This window comes from Propithecus coquereli, unplaced genomic scaffold (assembly GCF_000956105.1).
Source record: "Propithecus coquereli isolate 6110/MARCELLA unplaced genomic scaffold, Pcoq_1.0 Scaffold516, whole genome shotgun sequence".
Taxonomy (NCBI): domain Eukaryota; kingdom Metazoa; phylum Chordata; class Mammalia; order Primates; family Indriidae; genus Propithecus; species Propithecus coquereli.
This window is the reverse complement of record NW_012151019.1, coordinates 851,804-868,790: the sequence shown is the minus strand read 5'-3', so window position 1 is coordinate 868,790 and position 16,987 is coordinate 851,804. Positions and strand designations below refer to the sequence as shown.

At 51.8% G+C, this 16,987-nt stretch overlaps 1 protein-coding gene across 1 annotated transcript in view; it reads right to left on the bottom strand.

Moving 5' to 3' along the window:
* The window catches only part of SLC24A4 (solute carrier family 24 (sodium/potassium/calcium exchanger), member 4), a 143,564-nt gene extending 127,242 nt beyond the window's left edge, over positions 1-16,322 (bottom strand). The window contains exons 1-2 of the mRNA XM_012656735.1: positions 15,972-16,322; positions 14,027-14,137 (exon numbers count right to left, since the gene is read on the bottom strand). Coding sequence (XP_012512189.1) covers positions 14,027-14,137; positions 15,972-16,101 — 241 coding nt within the window. The 5' untranslated portion in view covers positions 16,102-16,322. The remainder of the gene's footprint in view (positions 1-14,026; positions 14,138-15,971) is intronic.
* Between the last annotated feature and the right edge of the window lie 665 nt (positions 16,323-16,987).

Below are 16,987 nucleotides of genomic sequence, written 5' to 3'. Positions count from 1 at the left end.
GGACCTGGGCATAGGTATTTTTTAAAAAACTCCCCAGGAGATTCTAGCACAGCCAGGGTTGAGAACCTCGACTAAGGACCTCAGTGCCCCACCCCTGCCACTGTGACAGAGAGGGTGGGGGTAGTGGGTTGAAGGGCTCAGCATTTCTCCCCCTCCAGCCTTCCCCAAATCTGGGAAATACTGAGTTTCAAATGGTTTAAAGCTCAAACAGATACTTGCACATTCATGTTCATAGCAGCATTATTCACAAAAGGTGAAAACAACCGAGTGCCCATCAATGGATGAGTGGATGAAAGCGGTATATACAGACAGTGGAATATTATTCAGCCCCGAAAAGGAAAGATATTCTGACACAAGCCACAACATGGATGGAACCTTCGGGACACTAGGCTAATTGAAACACACCAGGCACAAAAGCACCAATGCTGCATGATTCCACTCATATGAGGTGCCTAGAGTAGCCAAATTCTAAGAAAGTAGAACGACAGTGGCGGGGGCTGGAGGGAGTAGGGGAGTCAGTGTTTAATGGGCACAGAAGTTGAGTTGGGGAAGATGAAAAAGTTCCGGAGATGGATGATGGCGCTGGCTGCACAATGAGGTGAATGTACTTAATGCCACGGAACTGTGCACTTAAGAATAGTTAAAATGGTAAATTTCATGTTATGTCTATTTAACCGCAATAAAAAAAAATCTATTTTAAAGTTTAAAGGTTTCTCGACTGCAGAATGTCTCAGAACCTTGAATACACTAATCCGTCTCCACGAGAGGCAGAGTTAGAGCCTTCCCCAAAGCTAGTTGATCACTGAAGCTTTTTCAGCAGGGGGTGGAGGCAGCAGGCCTGTGCCTTGTGGGCACAGTGCTCCCCAAAGCAGCTTGGGGAATGCTGGATCAATCTCCAACAGCACAAGCTTCCTCTGGCCCAGCTATGCAGTGGTCACAGCGCTAAGCAGCTGCCAGGCACAATCTCATTTAATTCTGCCAGGACCTCTGCCGGGTAAGCACCATGACCCCATTTCACCGATGGAGAATCTGAGGCTTAGGGAGGCCACGTAACTTGCCCAAGGTCACACATAGCTCACTGGGAGAGCAGGGACCCTAACCCCAGGTCAGGCAGACTCTACATTCTCACTATCCAAAGTGTGGTCCGCAGACGAGCAGCACTGTTAGAACCTGGGAGCTTGTTAGAAATGCAACCCTCAGACCTTCTGCACCTGCATTTCAACGAGGTCCCCAGGCGACCATGTGCACATAAGGATGGAGCAGCACTTCTCTGAGCTACAACACACGCTGCCTTCCTCCGTGATCTCTTGGATCCCTTCTCCCTTTGTCGTGTGATTCTAAGTACGTGATTCTAAGTATTCGTGGTGAGCTTGGGGCTCGGGGTGTGGAAGCAACAGCAACATCCTCCCAGTGCACGTGGTCTGCAAATTAGGTGCCAGCATGCCTCGCCTTTCCTTTCTTCCTCCTGATGCATGTGGGGTCGCCTGCCGTGGGCGGGTCATTTAGCCGCTTTCACACCACGCTACATCGGGATTTTTTGCTAAGGGAAAAACAAGCAAGGTTGAAATGATCAAAGGGATTTCAAAGCAATTCTTTCAAGGGCTTGTCCCCTGAGGCCCACAGAATTACCCAGGAATTAGTGAGTGAAAAGACACAAGGCCGTGAGTGTGCTCTGCCGCCAGCACAGGATCGCTCTCTAACCAACCCGCCAGCACGCCGCCCGGCCTGATCAGAACACCCCGGGTGACGGATTTCCCGCTGCGGAGGCTGTCTGAGGCACAGGCTTCCTTTAAGAGACACTTTAGGGGAGGAGAGCTGCCCGGCCTGACAACTCCCTGGGTGCCGCCCCGTGCAGCCAGGCAAGCCCCGCACACCATCTCAAGTGCCCCTTCTTCACACAGCCTCAGCCCATAAGCCGGAGCTACTTAGCTTCTCTAATCTCTGCTCCTAAGTCATTCTATCTACTCTATTAATCGCCTTTGTCAACACCCTGATGGGTCTCCGGAGAGTTTCCACCTCGCTCTGGGACCAGGCTTCTCCAGGCCGAAGGCCTTTCACGTGTGGCTCTCACCCACGGCCTGCGCATCAGCGGGTCCTGGTTACCCCAGCACCTGGCCCAGCGGGCTGTTCATACCCCCACAGTCAGGCAAGGGCAGCAAGCTTCATGACGAAAGCTTGTTCAGCAACCAGAGGGCATGTCACATAACATACCAATGGCCCCTCCGCCCCAGGAGTTCTTCTCCAAATAAGGTAAGACACACAGGCCACCAAAGGAGGCCAGGCTGCTGCCACCGTGCCTGCTGCCCATGTGGTGTGATGCACCCCCTCTCAGGACAAGCACCCGACGGCCCCTCACATATACAGAGGGGGTGGAGGGAGACAGAGAGGGAAATCAGGATGACTTTGAGCACCGCTGTCCCCCAGAGCAAGGGCCACAGATTCCTCCCCTTTGTATGCCCTGTACAGTGCCCTACATTTCATAAACTCTTCCCTATCATTATGTCTAAATGCCTCCAACGTTGCTTACAGCAAATGCATCTGCATTGGGGCCTCGGTGAGCTCCTGCTGGGATTAAGCCCTGCTGCTATACAAAGCGCCATAAACCAGATGTGCCGATATGCGAGGCAATGTGTGGAAGGAACATGAGGATTAGAGAGATCTGCTCCCTCTCTCAGCGGTGCTTCCTGAGGGTGTGAATGGCACCTTGCCATCCCTACAGCTCCCCACCCACCAGGTGCCCAGAGGTGGTAGGTAAGCAGTTCCTAGGCCGGCAAGAGTCATCTCTCCTACTCTTAAAACCTCACACAAGCCAGACGAGAGCCCAGCCTCTGGAGCAGTGCACACTGGGCTTGCTCCAACCTCAGGGACCACCACGTCCATGGACCCAAACCCAAGGCCAGCTGAAAATATCTCCCTTGTCCGTGATCTTGCCAGGTTCTCTCTTACCACCCTATTTCTGCAATCACTGTATATACCGCCAGATACATCCCACCCTCCCCATCTGTCCAGCAAATACCCACTTGAGCTCTGTCAAAGCAGAGCTCAAATGCTGCACGCTTTGTGAAGCCTTCCATCCATGCTGGGCATGAGCGTGTGTCACTCCAGGTCACATGTGGAGATTCCAATCTACCTTGTCCTTCCAACCTGCAGGCTCACTGAGGACAGACATTGCTCTCCCTAGTCCCAAGCACCCACTGGTGCCCACCCATGAGTGCCCAATGAGCATCTGTTGGATGCATACTTTGGAATACAGAATGTAGAATGTAATCCAGCCACTGTATCGGTATAAGGCTCTTCTTGGGGTAGGATCCTCTAGAGCAGTGGCTTCCAACCTTTTTGGCATCAGGGACTGGTTTCATGGAAGACAATTTTTCCACGGACTTGGGGGGCGGGGGATGAGGGATGGTTTCCGGATGATTCCAGTGCATTGCATTTATTGTGCAGTCAAACCTCTCTGCTAATGATAACCTGTATTTGCAGCCACTCCTCAGCACTAGCATCACCCCCTCAGCTCTACCTCAGATCATCAGGCATTAGATTCTCATAAGGAGAATGCAACCTAGATCCCTCGCATGCACGGTTCACAGTAGGGTTCAAGTTCCTATGAGAATCTAGTGCTGCGCTGATCTGACAGGAGGCGGAGCTTATGCGGTGATGCGAGCGATGGGGAGCAGGCAGTAAATACAGATGAAGCTTCGCTTGCCCACCTGCTGCTCACCTCCTGCTGTGTGGCCTGGTTCCTAACAGGCCACAAACTGATACTGGTCCATGGCCTGGGGACTGGGGACCACAGCTCTAGAGGGGTCCTAAGGAAGGAAGGAAGGAAGGAAGGAATGCTTCCCCTGCTCCCATCTTGGAAAACAGGGGTGCCATGGACCATTTCTCTGCATCTGTGACCAGAGTTGATGACTCCTACCTACCATCTTGCACACCCAGCATCTCAAATATACAGATTCTGCCTCTCAACCTATTCCTTGACATCCCACACAAGACTGCTACTTTTGCCTAAATCTCTGCAATAGCTCCTAATTAATCTAACTTTACTTTCTTTTGTCCTAAAAAACTTATTAAGCATAATGCTAAGAACTTTCACATATTATCTCAATTTAAGTTATTCTCCACGTTGCCAGCGGAGCTATCCTCCTAAAACACAGAGATGCTCAGGAAACATCACTGGCTCCCACCACCTGCAAGAGCACAAAGGCCTTTGGGTGTTTAAGGCTTTTGGTTCCAACATACATTACAGGATGAGTCACTAACCACACCTACCCACACGCCTCACCCCCCAAGCTTACCCAGCACCTACTGTTCCCTCACCTTCCTTTCCTAAAAAGTACAGGCTCTGCAGTCAGGCTGCCCAAGTTCAAATCCCTGCTCTGCCAATTCCAAGCTAGGAGACCTGGAGCAAGTTACTTAATCGCCCTGTGCCTTACTCACATCTTCTGTAAAATGGAGATGACGGCATTCCACCACCACCTGCCCCCACAGGGCGGTTACAGGGATCGGGGCAGCGATGCATGCAAAGCACTTAGCATGCTGCTAACTACACGTCTGCTCCCTCACTAGCCTTCAGGAGCCACACTTTCCCATCTTCACCACCACCTTTGACGTGATACCCTCTCTGATCTTGACGTTGGGGATTTAGCTGTCTCACCTCTGTACTTACCACCAGGATTGTGGCACTTTGTACCCTCCCACATATCTAACTACAGATTATTTTTTCGTAGATTTTTATCCTTCCGACTTGAATGGAAGCTCCCTGGAGGCAGCACCCACATCTAGGACCATTTCAATTCTCCCACGGGGCCAGCAGACAGGGCTACTCAATCACCATGCATCCAGCAACCACACAGTAAGCCCAAGGATGGCTTCCTGCCTGAGCCCAGAGAAACCACCTGCGGTAGGCAGTTATTTAAATAAACACATATCTTAGGTACAGAGCTGAACAAGCTGCTGTGGGATCTGCCCAGCTATCCCTGAACTTGGCATGTACAATGAAATCAAAAGCCAGACATACGCAGTGTGAGATGAGATAAACCAGCGGTGGGGTCATGAGAGTTGGTATGTCGGGGGGATGGTCTAAATTATCTGTTTCATCTTTCTACGCTAGCCACACACTCCACAAACAGGGTCTTTGCCCCACGTGAGCCAAGCACGATGCTTTCACCAAATCCCAGTTGTCGTTTTATGCATCAATTCTGAAAGCCCCAGACAACTGATTTTCTCTATTTCACAAGGGAGGGATGTTCTTCAAAGGGTTAAGCATCTGCTGCAATCATGCAGACAGTAGTAACCATGTTCACACAGCACTTAGCACTTAAAAGCCTGTGGGATAAACTGCATCATCATCATGCCCATTTCACGGACAGGAAACTAAGGCTCCAAGATCCAAAGTGACTTGCACAAAATTGCACAGGCTACATCAGGGCCGGAATGCAAACTCTGGTCTCCAAATTCCATATTTCATTCCTCGTTCATCGGGTCCCACATCACCAAACACTGAGGACCACTGCGCCCTACAGTCTGGGCAGTCTCTTGGTGCCAGCCATGCAAAAAGTCAACAGCATCTTGTCCTCAAATAATTAATAATATGTAAATATAAGCTCCAGAAATTGACTTTTAATTTTTACTCAACATAAAGCAAGTGCTGCATTTATAAAATTCATCCTCCAGCCTTCATCAGAGGCCAGTTCCCAGAATTCATCCTATAAAGTTACAGTTCAATTTAAATGATCTGTCAGAGGTAATTTCAGCAACAAAAAACTTGTACAGCACTCACTCTGTGCCAGGCACTCTTAGAAGCACTTTACATAGATTAACACATGAAGTGCTCACAACCCTGCGACAAAGGTACTATGTGACCTCCTCGAGTACACATGTACATGTAAGCACACGTGTGCACACGCTTTTACTGTCACAATTCTAGAGTTTGGGATAGATACATCAGTGAATAAAACAAACTCTGCCCCTTCTCTTAGAAGGTAAAGTCACTACTTCAAGGTCACATAACTAATAAGGGCAGAAGCAGGATTAGAAACCAGGCGGTTTGGCTCCAGAGTCGATGTTCTTCACCCAAGCTCTGACCCTTAACTCCTCCTGGGTACCCTGACCTTCCCCAAGGCATCACCAGGCTTGGCAGGACAGCCAGGGAGACAGCGGCTGCTTCTGTGGGGCACAGCTCCCTGATGGGTAGAATGAGGGGCCTTCCATCTAGTCACCATTTGCTGTAAAGGGAGTCTATGTCTGACTCCAGCCTCATGGAACACAAAGGCAAGAGGAGAAAGAATGGCAAATGCCTACATTACTCTAATTATAATCTGCCATGAGCCATTACCGAGCCAAGCACAACTTGTGAACTGGGGTGACTTCCCTAACTGTGGCTTAGCAGGGCCACTGGAACCAGTTTGCCAGCTTCATCCTGGGCCATCTCCCAGGCACCACCACCACCCCTTCCCCCCATTAAAAAAAATATCAAAGTAACCCGATTCAGCCCTATCCCTAGTTGAACACTGACTCTCTGACAAATCCCCAAAGCCTAATTACTTACTATTGCACCTGGTAATCTTAGGATGTGTTTGTTTTCTCTTTCCCCTTGGACAGCCAATGAGCAAGGTGCAGCGGTTGCTAGTAAGCGTTCCTCCGGGTACAGGAGATGATGCTGCGACTTCTCGGGGAGCACCTTGCAGATGCCCAGTGCTGTTTGCTTGGATGTACTTCCACAGCCTCCACCGGTTACCCTTCGAGGCCAGGCTCAGATGTCATCTCCTCCCAGGATGGGGTGGGAGGGGCACCCCTGCCCTGAACCACAGCCCCTCCCTAAGGAGATCCCCCACCATGGCATCTGCCGCTGGCAGCTTGGTCTGTTACATGAGCCCCAGCCTATCTCCCCCGAGCTCCCTGATGGCAGGGACTGGGTCCTTTTCAGCTTCAGGGCACGTAGACATTTAAGAAACATGCATTGCATTTAATTTCTCAAGCAATTACTGTGAGACCCAGGGCCGGAGCCGTCCGTGCACTGTGCGGAACTGGCAAAGGGACCTGGAGGACCAGAAACCAAGTGGCCATGCAGTCCCACTGCAAAGGAAAGACCCACTGGGCAGAGAATGCCTTCACCTCTCAGCCACATGGTGACCTTCTTTCCTTTCCCAAGGGGACATCCACTGCTTTTTCAGAAGAAACAGTAAATTATTCCGGCACATTTATTTTTCTTCCTTTTTAGTAAACTGCTATGCTCCAATGGCCTCTTCGATGGTGGAAAATGTTAAATTTCAAAAATCCCTTTTCAGGCATTCAGCTTTTTGTTGTGTCGAACGGCTGGATCTCTTTCACCCAAGGCAACACATGGCAATGCTTAATGATTTCCATTTTTAACTCAGGGAGGAACGTTTCTCAGAGTTCAAGAGGAAGCCGAGTGGGCGCTCTCTGGATTGCAGGAGGCCACGCAGCAACAAGAGCGGAGAATCTGCAAGTCAGGGGGTAGCAGATGGCCCGGCAAGGAGAAAAGATTGCTAGCAGATGGCCCCGATAGTTTAGATCAGGCAAAAAAACTTTTGATTGCAAACAAATCGGTATTAGAAACGTACCCAGAATCAGGACCCACACCCGTTCGCTGGTGCAATGGACAGGCACCCCCCCCCCCATTTCTCAGAGAGGCACCCAGACAGTGACAGGGTGGAATTTGCTGTGGAAGTTCTCATCTCTAGTTTGTCTTTTTCTACCTCATCTATTAATAATTATGAATAAGGATATAGGCTCACTATTCAGACCACCCAAATTAAAAATCGGGCTCCACGGAGGATTTTTAGGGAAGTGAAACTATTCTGTACGTCACGGTGGATACGTGTCATTTCACATCTATCAGAACCCAGGGGATGCCCAACACAGAGCAAGCCCTGAGGCAAACAGTGGACTTTAGTTAATAACAATGTATCGACATTGGCTCACCCAAGGTAACAAACATACCACAGGAACACAAGATGTCAATGACACAGGAAACCGTGGGGAGGGTGAGGCCAGATTAAGGCATTCCCTGTGTTTTCTGCTCAGTTTCTCTGTAAACCTAAAGCTGCTCTAAAAAATAAAGCCTATTAATTAAACCCATACGCACACACAACTGGTTCTGTTTTTCGTTGGCTGGGTGACCTTGGACTGGTTACTTGATCTCTTTGGGTTTCCTTTCCCTTATCTGCAAAGTAAGGACGATGCCAAAACCCACCCAAAGGGCTGTTATGAGAAGCAAGTTTATTAATACACGGAAAGTGCTTGGAATAGTGCCCAGCACATAGGACCCTGGTATTAGCCATGATGATGATGACAACAACGATGATGATGATGATGACGACAACAGCTACCATGTGCTCCATATGGCTTAAATACTCGTGTAGGTCACTGTGGTTTAAGTCTGGAAGCAGCCCTGACTTAAGGCAGGTAGGAAGAGCTGCTATCCTTGTTTTACAAGAGAGAATCCTGAAGCTTAGAGAGATTATGTAACTTGTCTAAGGTCACATGGCCAGTAAGGGGTGAGCTGGGACTCAAACCCACCGGTCTGCCTTTGCCACATCAAACTATCATCTCCAAGAGAGACAGACGGGAGCCTTTTCTGGCTGCTGAAAATCTTTGTACTTATCCAGCAAAAGCCAATACTAGAACTCAGACCTTCAGCATCCAAGCCGCTGATCAACTATGTAACATCCCACCCACCCCCCAAAACAGGAAAGAGTAGGCACACTGGTGACAGGCTGCTGTCTTGCTCAGCCTCCATTCATGATCAGATTGGTGGCTCTGCCAGCCACAGCTTTCCAACATGGTTGGTGACAACTTCCCCCAAGAAGCCGCCTGGCTCTCTGGAGGTTGCCCTGCCCAGGCAAGCCAGGCTGGAACTCCCACCCCTGCGGTCTGGGACAGAAACCGAACTGTGATCTCCCTGCCTGCCGGGAAGTAGTAAGATCAATTCTTGCTCTTCTAACTCAGGATTTGCTTTTACGTAACAACTTCTAAACTTCAGCTATGCGACTGCCTCCCAAGCCCGCTGGAGCAGCATGCTAACAGACGCTTGTTCGGAATCCAGACGCTTCTTCCTCTCGCTGCCAGTACCACTGCACCGCCTCACCCACTTGTCCTGACGTTCTTTTCGCAGCTCTAGGTCCCTCCTCCTACTCTTGATTTCTTGAGCTTTCTGCATCTCTGCTCCCTGCACAGGCGAGCCTGCGGAGACCCACTGCTGGGGGTACCTGCCGGATGACCTCATCTCCCAGCCCAGCGTCACACCACCAGCCTCTGCCACCCTCTCTCCTCCCACAGCTGCCTTTGCATCAGTCCGATATAAAACAAAAAGGGCAGATCACAAGTGGACCACAAAAGATCCTCCATCAGGAGAAAGCCTGCATCTTTCTCCACTGCTCCCTTGAAAGGCTACGGAGCTCCCTCATCTGTAGACTGTCCTCCAGCCTTGCCAGGGACACACGGCCACCAGGCATCTCAGAAGACATACGTGGAAGGAGGAAAACCAAGCCTGATAACGCAAACCCTAGAGGAGGATTTAAATCCCTCCCACAACGAGAGGGAAAACCAAGCTCTCTTAGTCTCCCCCTCTTTTTTAACATGGGGCGTAGGATGTTGGAAACCCAAACCAACAGGGGTGACATGGTGGAAGATGAACCACTTATTCAATCTCAAATGCAGGGGAAACGGCAGCATAAAAACAGAGGAAACTGTGCCCACCCAGTTAAATAGCCAATATGTAAAATAGCACCTGTCAAAACACAAGAAAAGTTTTTCTATCTAGAAGCAAGTTCTACAAGGTGTGCTATCCTCCAGGATCCTACATCCTCCAAAGATAAACAAAACGAACTTATTTCCAGAAGAGAAAATAAATGTTTAGCAAGCTGTTAACTTGTTCTCAGAAAACTCAATTAACAAGTAGTTTCTCAGTACCTACTCTACACAGGCATCGTGTCATCTCTGGGGTGAGTGGACAGGAAATGACGATGAAAACAGAAGCCAGTGTCTGAGCATGAATTATGTGCCAAACGCCACTTTAAGTTCTGATGGGTACTGAATTAATTGTAACAACCCTATGAGGTGGGTTGACCCTTGAACAACACAGGGGTTAAACAGACCAATCCCTCGTGCAGCTGAAAATCTGCGTGTGACTTTGGACTCTTCAAAAACTTAACTACTAACAGCCTCCTGTTAACCAGAATCCTTACTCACAAAGTTCATTAACACATATTTTGTACATGTATTATATACTGCATTTTTACAGTAAGTTAGCTAGAGAAAAAAAAGTTAAGAAAATCAAAAGGAAGAGCAAATATATTTACTATTCATTAAGTGGCAGTGGATCATCATAAAGATCTTTCATCCTCATTGTCTTCACGGATTCCTAGGCCGTACCCGAACCAATGAAATCAGACACTCCAGGGGGGAAGGGGGGTGCTGGGCATTTAAAAATATATCTATAAAGCTCTTGAGGTGCTCCGAATGTGTGGCCAGGATTGAGAACCCCTCTTCTGGCCACAGAACAGGCAGCCCTTGAGGGCAGACAGACAACAATGGAATAAGTTATTTTAGATGGTGACAGAAGTCATAAGAACAATATAGGGTACTATGATAAGGGGTGACAGAACTGAGGGGGTCGTGATGGGGGCACTTACACTGAAACACAAGCAATGATCTTCAAAAGACCGCCACGAAGATCTGGGGAAATGATCCAGGAAGAACGAAGAGCTCGGCATTTTCCAGAGTCTTCAGGGAAGAAAGACTAGAGCGGGGTCCCATTCACGTTTTTAGGAAAAAAAGTTTCTCCTCACACTCGCAAAGAGGAGCGTAAGAAGGTACAGGAACTAAGACACAGCTCCTTCCCTGGAGGATCCTATGAAGACACGAATTAACGTCTGCTGAACACCGACCGTGGGTGGTGCTTTGGCACAGGAGGAAACTCTTGAAGCTCCGTTTCCCTGCATCCCTAAAAGACCTCAACTGGCAGAGCCAGACGAGGGGCCTCTAATTGGTGGAGATGGGCACAAAGCAGAAGCCTCGAGAAGATGAAGACCCCCTGCAATTCTTATGGGGAAAACCTCCGCCAACTGTGTAGAAAGAAGGCAGCCATCGGATAACACCATCTGTCACACTCCGAAACTCTAACTTGGAGCTCTGGCCCGCCCCTGTCACAGTGGCAGCCCCAGGCTGGGAGCCCGTGGTGAACAGGTGTAACAAATTGAATGTCTGCTCCCGCAGGTGCCCAAGTCTCCAGCTCCCAGGTGGGGTCCAACTGTTGGGCGAGGCAGCTTTAGTCCCCTCCCTCCGCACACGGAACCTGTGACGGAGCCTAAGCCAGTCTGGGGTCCTGCACTGCCTTGGCCGGAGCAACTGGCTGGGGTGGTCATGTGGCCCAAGCCAACGCAAACCAGTAGAACCTCCCAGTTTCTGCAGAAGTGGCTCAGCCACCGGTTCGCTCTTTCCTAGCATTTTTGAGTCTGGGAGGACATACAGTTGGACCTGTGGTAACCACCTTCCCACGCTAGAACACAACTGAGTCCAGACAGAGAGAAACGGAATCATAGACACCTCTCCACTTTGATTCCACACTTCCAGTTACTGAGCCACTAAATTCCTTTTGCTAAATCCCATTTGGGGAGGCTTTCTGTCATTGCAATGGGGACCTGGCTCATTTAGCCCCTGAGACTACACGGAACTGTACCAGGCCAGCTCATCCCTCTGGACGCCTGAAGGGCCTCCTGCAGGACTGCTCGGTGGGGCCTCTGCAGTCCTTCATGGTCCCCAAGTACTCCCTGGGTCGAGATCTTGTCTTCTATTCCATTAGAAGCTACTTGGTAACAGGGATGCATCTTATACTTGCTTATACTCCCCACTCCCTGTTAAGCGTCCACAACAGGGCTGGGCACACAACAGCAGGTGCTTGCTGCAGACCTGCCAAACGGAGAGGGGGTGGAGACTCTCCCGGGCCAGGTAGGAGGAGGCTGGCAGGGAAGGCAGGTCCCAGCCCCCACCTGGCATGAGAGGAGAGCCGAGGGCTGATGCAGTGCAGTGGGGGAGGCGTGGCGTCTGGAGCCAGGTGACCCAGGGATGCTCTGCCAGCAGAGAGATCTTGGGAAGCCACTAAACTTCTGAGCTTTGTGTTTCTCATCTTGGCAAAAGCACAGTAAGAATTAAAATGCATAATACATCAAAACACACTTTCATTCCATCACTTGACCAATATTTACTGAGTCCCTTCAGTGTGCTAGGCTCTATTCCAGAAACAGTCGGTACAAAGTATAATGCAAATGTGAACCATTGCTGAAGACACTGTCAATTTCCTTCCCTGTCCCTCCCCATAAGAGGGACAGGGTAAGGTCTTCCTGTCAAATACAACGGATGCTTTATAAAAATTAAAATATAATTTTGATCAGACAGTATCAGATGCTGAAAATACAGGGGCCACAGTGAGGCACAGAACTCTGTAAGAAATGGGGCCCCATCTAAGCCGACATGCCCAGACTATACATGACAGAAGTCACCGGAGAGGGGCATAGCCAGCCCAACGCCAGCGACCCAGAAACCAGTTAAAAACTCCCTCCGATTCTTTATCCAGAGTAGCACAGTGTTCCCCATGTGGATGGTGCCAGTTCTAGCATTTCAGGTCCCTGGAATGGATGGGGATGACAGGATGGCCACCACTACCTGCTGGGTCACCGGGACAGATGGATCGCTCAGGAACGATGTCCAGGTGCAGAGGGAATCCCAGGGCTTCTCTGCACGCCCGTGCTTGTCCATCCCCCATGTCCCTGTGTACTTCCTCGGGGCACCTGAGGGAGAGACGCTGATGGCGCGGAGAACAGTGTGACCACTGAGGGGAGGCCTCGCCTTCCTGAGCACGTGGACCCAATCGAACGTTTCAGTCCCACAGGCCTAGGTTCCAAAGCCAGATTCACTGCTCACAGGTTCTGTGACTCTGAGCAATGTGTGTCTCCTCCCTAGGTCTTTCCGGACCTGCAAAATGGAGGTGAAACCTGCCTCCCAGAGTGTGACGGTAAACACACAGAGACTGACACCAACCCTGCTCCTCTGCCCGGAGAGCCACCTCCTCTCTACACAGTCCCAGGCACAGCCTCACCCAATTCTTCCAACCACCCTGGAGCAGGCAAGTACCATTCCCCCCATTTCACAGGTGAGAAAACAGAGATTCAAAAAGATTATGTGATTCACCCAGCAACTGGACGGAAAAGGCATCTATGATAAAACCTCAGTTCCCTAAGGGCTTTGGAAGAGATCATCCCACCGGACCCTCCTCACAAAGGCCCCAAGAGCTGGCGCCAGAGCTAAAGCCCAGAACTGCCCTGTGCAAGGCCTGGGCAGTGGCCGGAGCCTGGCCGCTTTGCCAGTGCACCTCTTCTCCCGAGAAGCATCTTCCCTCGCGCGAGCAAAGCCTGCCTGCCTCTGGGTCCCCACTGCCTCTGAACCCCAGGAGAAGTGTGAAGAACATTCAAACTGCTTCCCGGGGCAAGCAGAATCGGTCTTTGGGGCTGAATGACAGCCTGGGGACTCCCATTCCACAGCAAGGGCCCGAGCACCACAGAGCATCCACCTCTGCAGCTGCCCCAGCCCTGGAGGCTCATCCCGAAGCGCCATCCGCCAGAGCCGCTGCACGTGCTGCCCCTAGGGTGCCAGCAAATGGCTATAGTGAGCAGAAGGGGAAAGTAAACGCAAACACCTGGGCAAATGAAATCAGGAGCGTGAGGGAGAATGCTCAGCCTTCAGGAGTATTGTGAGAGCAGAAAATAAAATTTTTAAACTCTTGAATGTGACCTTTTCAGTTGCTGGATAAAGAAAGCACTTGAGTTGCTTAGCAGCACAACGGATGAATGTCTGCATGTTACCTTTCAACACCTAACACAGCCACCCCTTCCCACTCAGGCGCAGAAACCGCCTTTCCCAGCTCTGGCTGTGACTGCCCACAGGAGCGCCAGCGCCCGTTCAGCCCCAGTGTCTCGGTGGGCAGGGCGGAGGAGAATCCACTTCTTACCGGGATCTGTGCAGTTCTTGGCCGTCTGAGTCCCATTCACTGGTGCCATCAACTTTCTATTTCGCCACGTGTCTGGCAGGACTCGTCTGCTAGCAGAAGCTGTTTTGTGCCCTGGATTGGAAAATAAGTCACAGACACCATTATGTCAATGTGATGGCTGTAGTCCCAAAACGACCTTACATATGTGCTATGTCAGCAACAGCTCTATTTAGAGCCACCTTCAGGGAGTGATGCGATGATGAGAAGTATGGTATCACCTGCTCACATACGGTAGTCTGTTTTCTGGATCCAGTTCATTGTTTCCAGTCCCAGATGGGTCAGCATGTGATCTGACCTTGGCCAGGACCGCACTGGTCTCAGCCCGTAATACACGTGACCATTAAGTTCTCCTCCAGTAAACATACCTAGGCAGCCCCCACTCTGGAGGAACTACAAAGGAAACCGAGTCAGCATGCAGGCAGAGATGGCTGCTGGGGTCTGTCCCGGTGCTTCTCACACTTGAATGTGCACACAAATCACCTGGGGGTCTTGTTAAAATGCAGATTCTGACTCAGTACACCTGGGCTGGTACCTGGGCTTCTGCACTAACAAGCCTCAGGTGACGCTGATTCCGCGGGTCCAAGGGCCATACGGAACGAGGAAGAACTGGTGGGTGCCCGGGACCAAACTCACAAACTCCCAGAGGTAATTCCTGATCCAGCAAATAAAAACGATTCTCATTTTAAGATCTTTAAAGTATTCATTTACCTCTCCGGATGGGCACAGTGCTTCAGCTGGGTAATCATACCTCTTCTATAATGCTGACATCTAAGAGCCTCTAGGTATTCTGTTATTTCTGGTGTGTAATTGAGGGGAAAAAAACACTTACTTGTCCAATTGCAAAGCTCCAGGCATTAATAACCTTCCTGAATTTCACTGGAAAGAGCTATTTTTTTTAACCCTCTATCCTGGAATCACAAAGTTTGGGTTTTGAAAGACGGCATTTTTAAAAAGTTTAATTAAGTTCCACCTGATTTTTACCTACTACTACAAACCTCTCTCAATTTTCTCTAGATGCATTTGGCCTTTCTAACTGCTCAAGAATTTACCACCCAATTTACCTCCCTGTCTTGGCTGCTAAATCATCAGCATTTCTTTTGTTTGCACACTTAAAAAAAAATTACATCAGCATCCAACTCAAAATGAGAATATTAGGAAGGTGGATGTCTTCTTAAGGTTACACATAGGCTCACATGCCCCCGAACAGGTTCTTTTTGTAAGTTCCTCCTCTCTCCTCACTCCGTCTGAAATTTGCATATCCTCAGCGACTTCCAAATCCCTCTTCTTGGAGGAGGGAGTGTGGGTTGCGGCTCCACATACCAGCCCTCTCCTCCCGTGGGGATTAAGAGGAATTGAAAGAAGCGGTGCTGAAACGTGGCAGCAATCCCCCGCGGGGCAGACTGTCCCAGCGCTTTTAGGGTCCGGGGAGGACGTGTCAGGACGCCCAAGGCAGGGGCCAGAGGCAGTGGCAGTTCCCAGCCTCTGAATCTGGGGTTTTGAGGGACGCGCAGCTCAAGCCTAGCCGCTCTGCAGAATAGGAAAGCGGACCACTCAGTTTCGTCCACCCCAGACCCAGAGCATCCACGCCTGGCCCCCGCCGCTGCGCTGCGCATTTCCCACGCACTCCAGGGACAGAGGCGGTTCAGGCTCTTGTCTTAGTAACACACACCTGCAGCCGCGTCCCGAGCCCCCAGGGGCCGCGCGCAGCTCAAGGGGACCGGCGGCAAAGCTCAGAGCGTCCATCAGCCCTCCTGGGCGCGCTCTACCTGCCTGGCGGGGAGGGTACTGGATGGACCCTTGGGACCACCCTGACACGGAAGGAGGGGAAGACATCTCAGCTGCCCCGAGGCTCCTCAGCCAAAGCCCCCAAACTCCCCGGGCCGAGGGGGCCGGTCCCGGCACCTACCCAAGCTGCCGAAGAGGCCGGACGCACAGCACACCAGGGCCAGCACCGCGCACACGAAGCCAACTTGCTGTGGCAGCATCTCTCGCCTCCTGCGAACTTTGCGCGGCCGGGGGGTCCCGCGCCGCGCCATCTCGGAGCTCCTGGGTGCCGTCCCCGGGAGAGGGTGGGGAGCTTCAGCGGCCCGAGTTCTATCAGTGGCCCAGCGGCGCGGGCGATGCGCGGCTCAGAGACTAGGGGGCTCCGGGCCAAAGCCTCATGGCCGGCGGGCTAGGTCGGCGGGGAAGCCCCGAGGGGACAGGGCAGGTGCGGGCGCGCGGCGCGGCCGAAGCTCAGAGTCCCGCGCCCGGCGTGCGCGCTGCGCGCACCATGGCTCCGTAGCCAGGAGGCAACGCCGGCACGGTGGCGCTGGCGGCCCGGGCTCGCAGGGCTGGCGCAGTCCTGGCGCTGGAGCTGCTACCTGCCCGCTCTGCCTCGGCCCGCTCGCCCGGCCGCAGCCCTGGCAGCAACTCCCGGGAGATCCCAGGGGGAACACTCAGTGCGCCCCCGTGTCCCGCGCCGCCGCGCCCACTTGCAGCATCCTCCTCCTCCAAGTTTGGCTGCGGCCGCCCCGGCTGCCCGCCGGCGATGCTCGCCTGCTCCCTGCCAGCGGAGCCCGGGCGGACGAGTGCGCGCAGAGGGAAGACGGGCTGGACGCTCGGGACCTGCGACCCTCCCGGCTAGCGGCCTCGACGCTGGCCCTCCCCGGGGCCCGCTCTCCCCGGGAACTTTCTCTCCGGCTCCTCGTCTGCAGGCGCCTGCGTCTGCAAGGCCGTGGCGCCTCCCGCCCGCTGTTCTCTCCTCCCTTCCTGCCCGCCTCTCACCTCCCCCTCCCCAGCACGTGTACTCCTCCCCTAGGGCGCGCTCCCCTGTGCGCTCCTCCCTTCCCCAGTGAGGCCCAACTGCTGACCAATATAATTCCCTTCCTTCTCCCCTTTTCTCTCCCTCCTTCCCTGTGAAGTCAAAACGAGCCCTTCCTT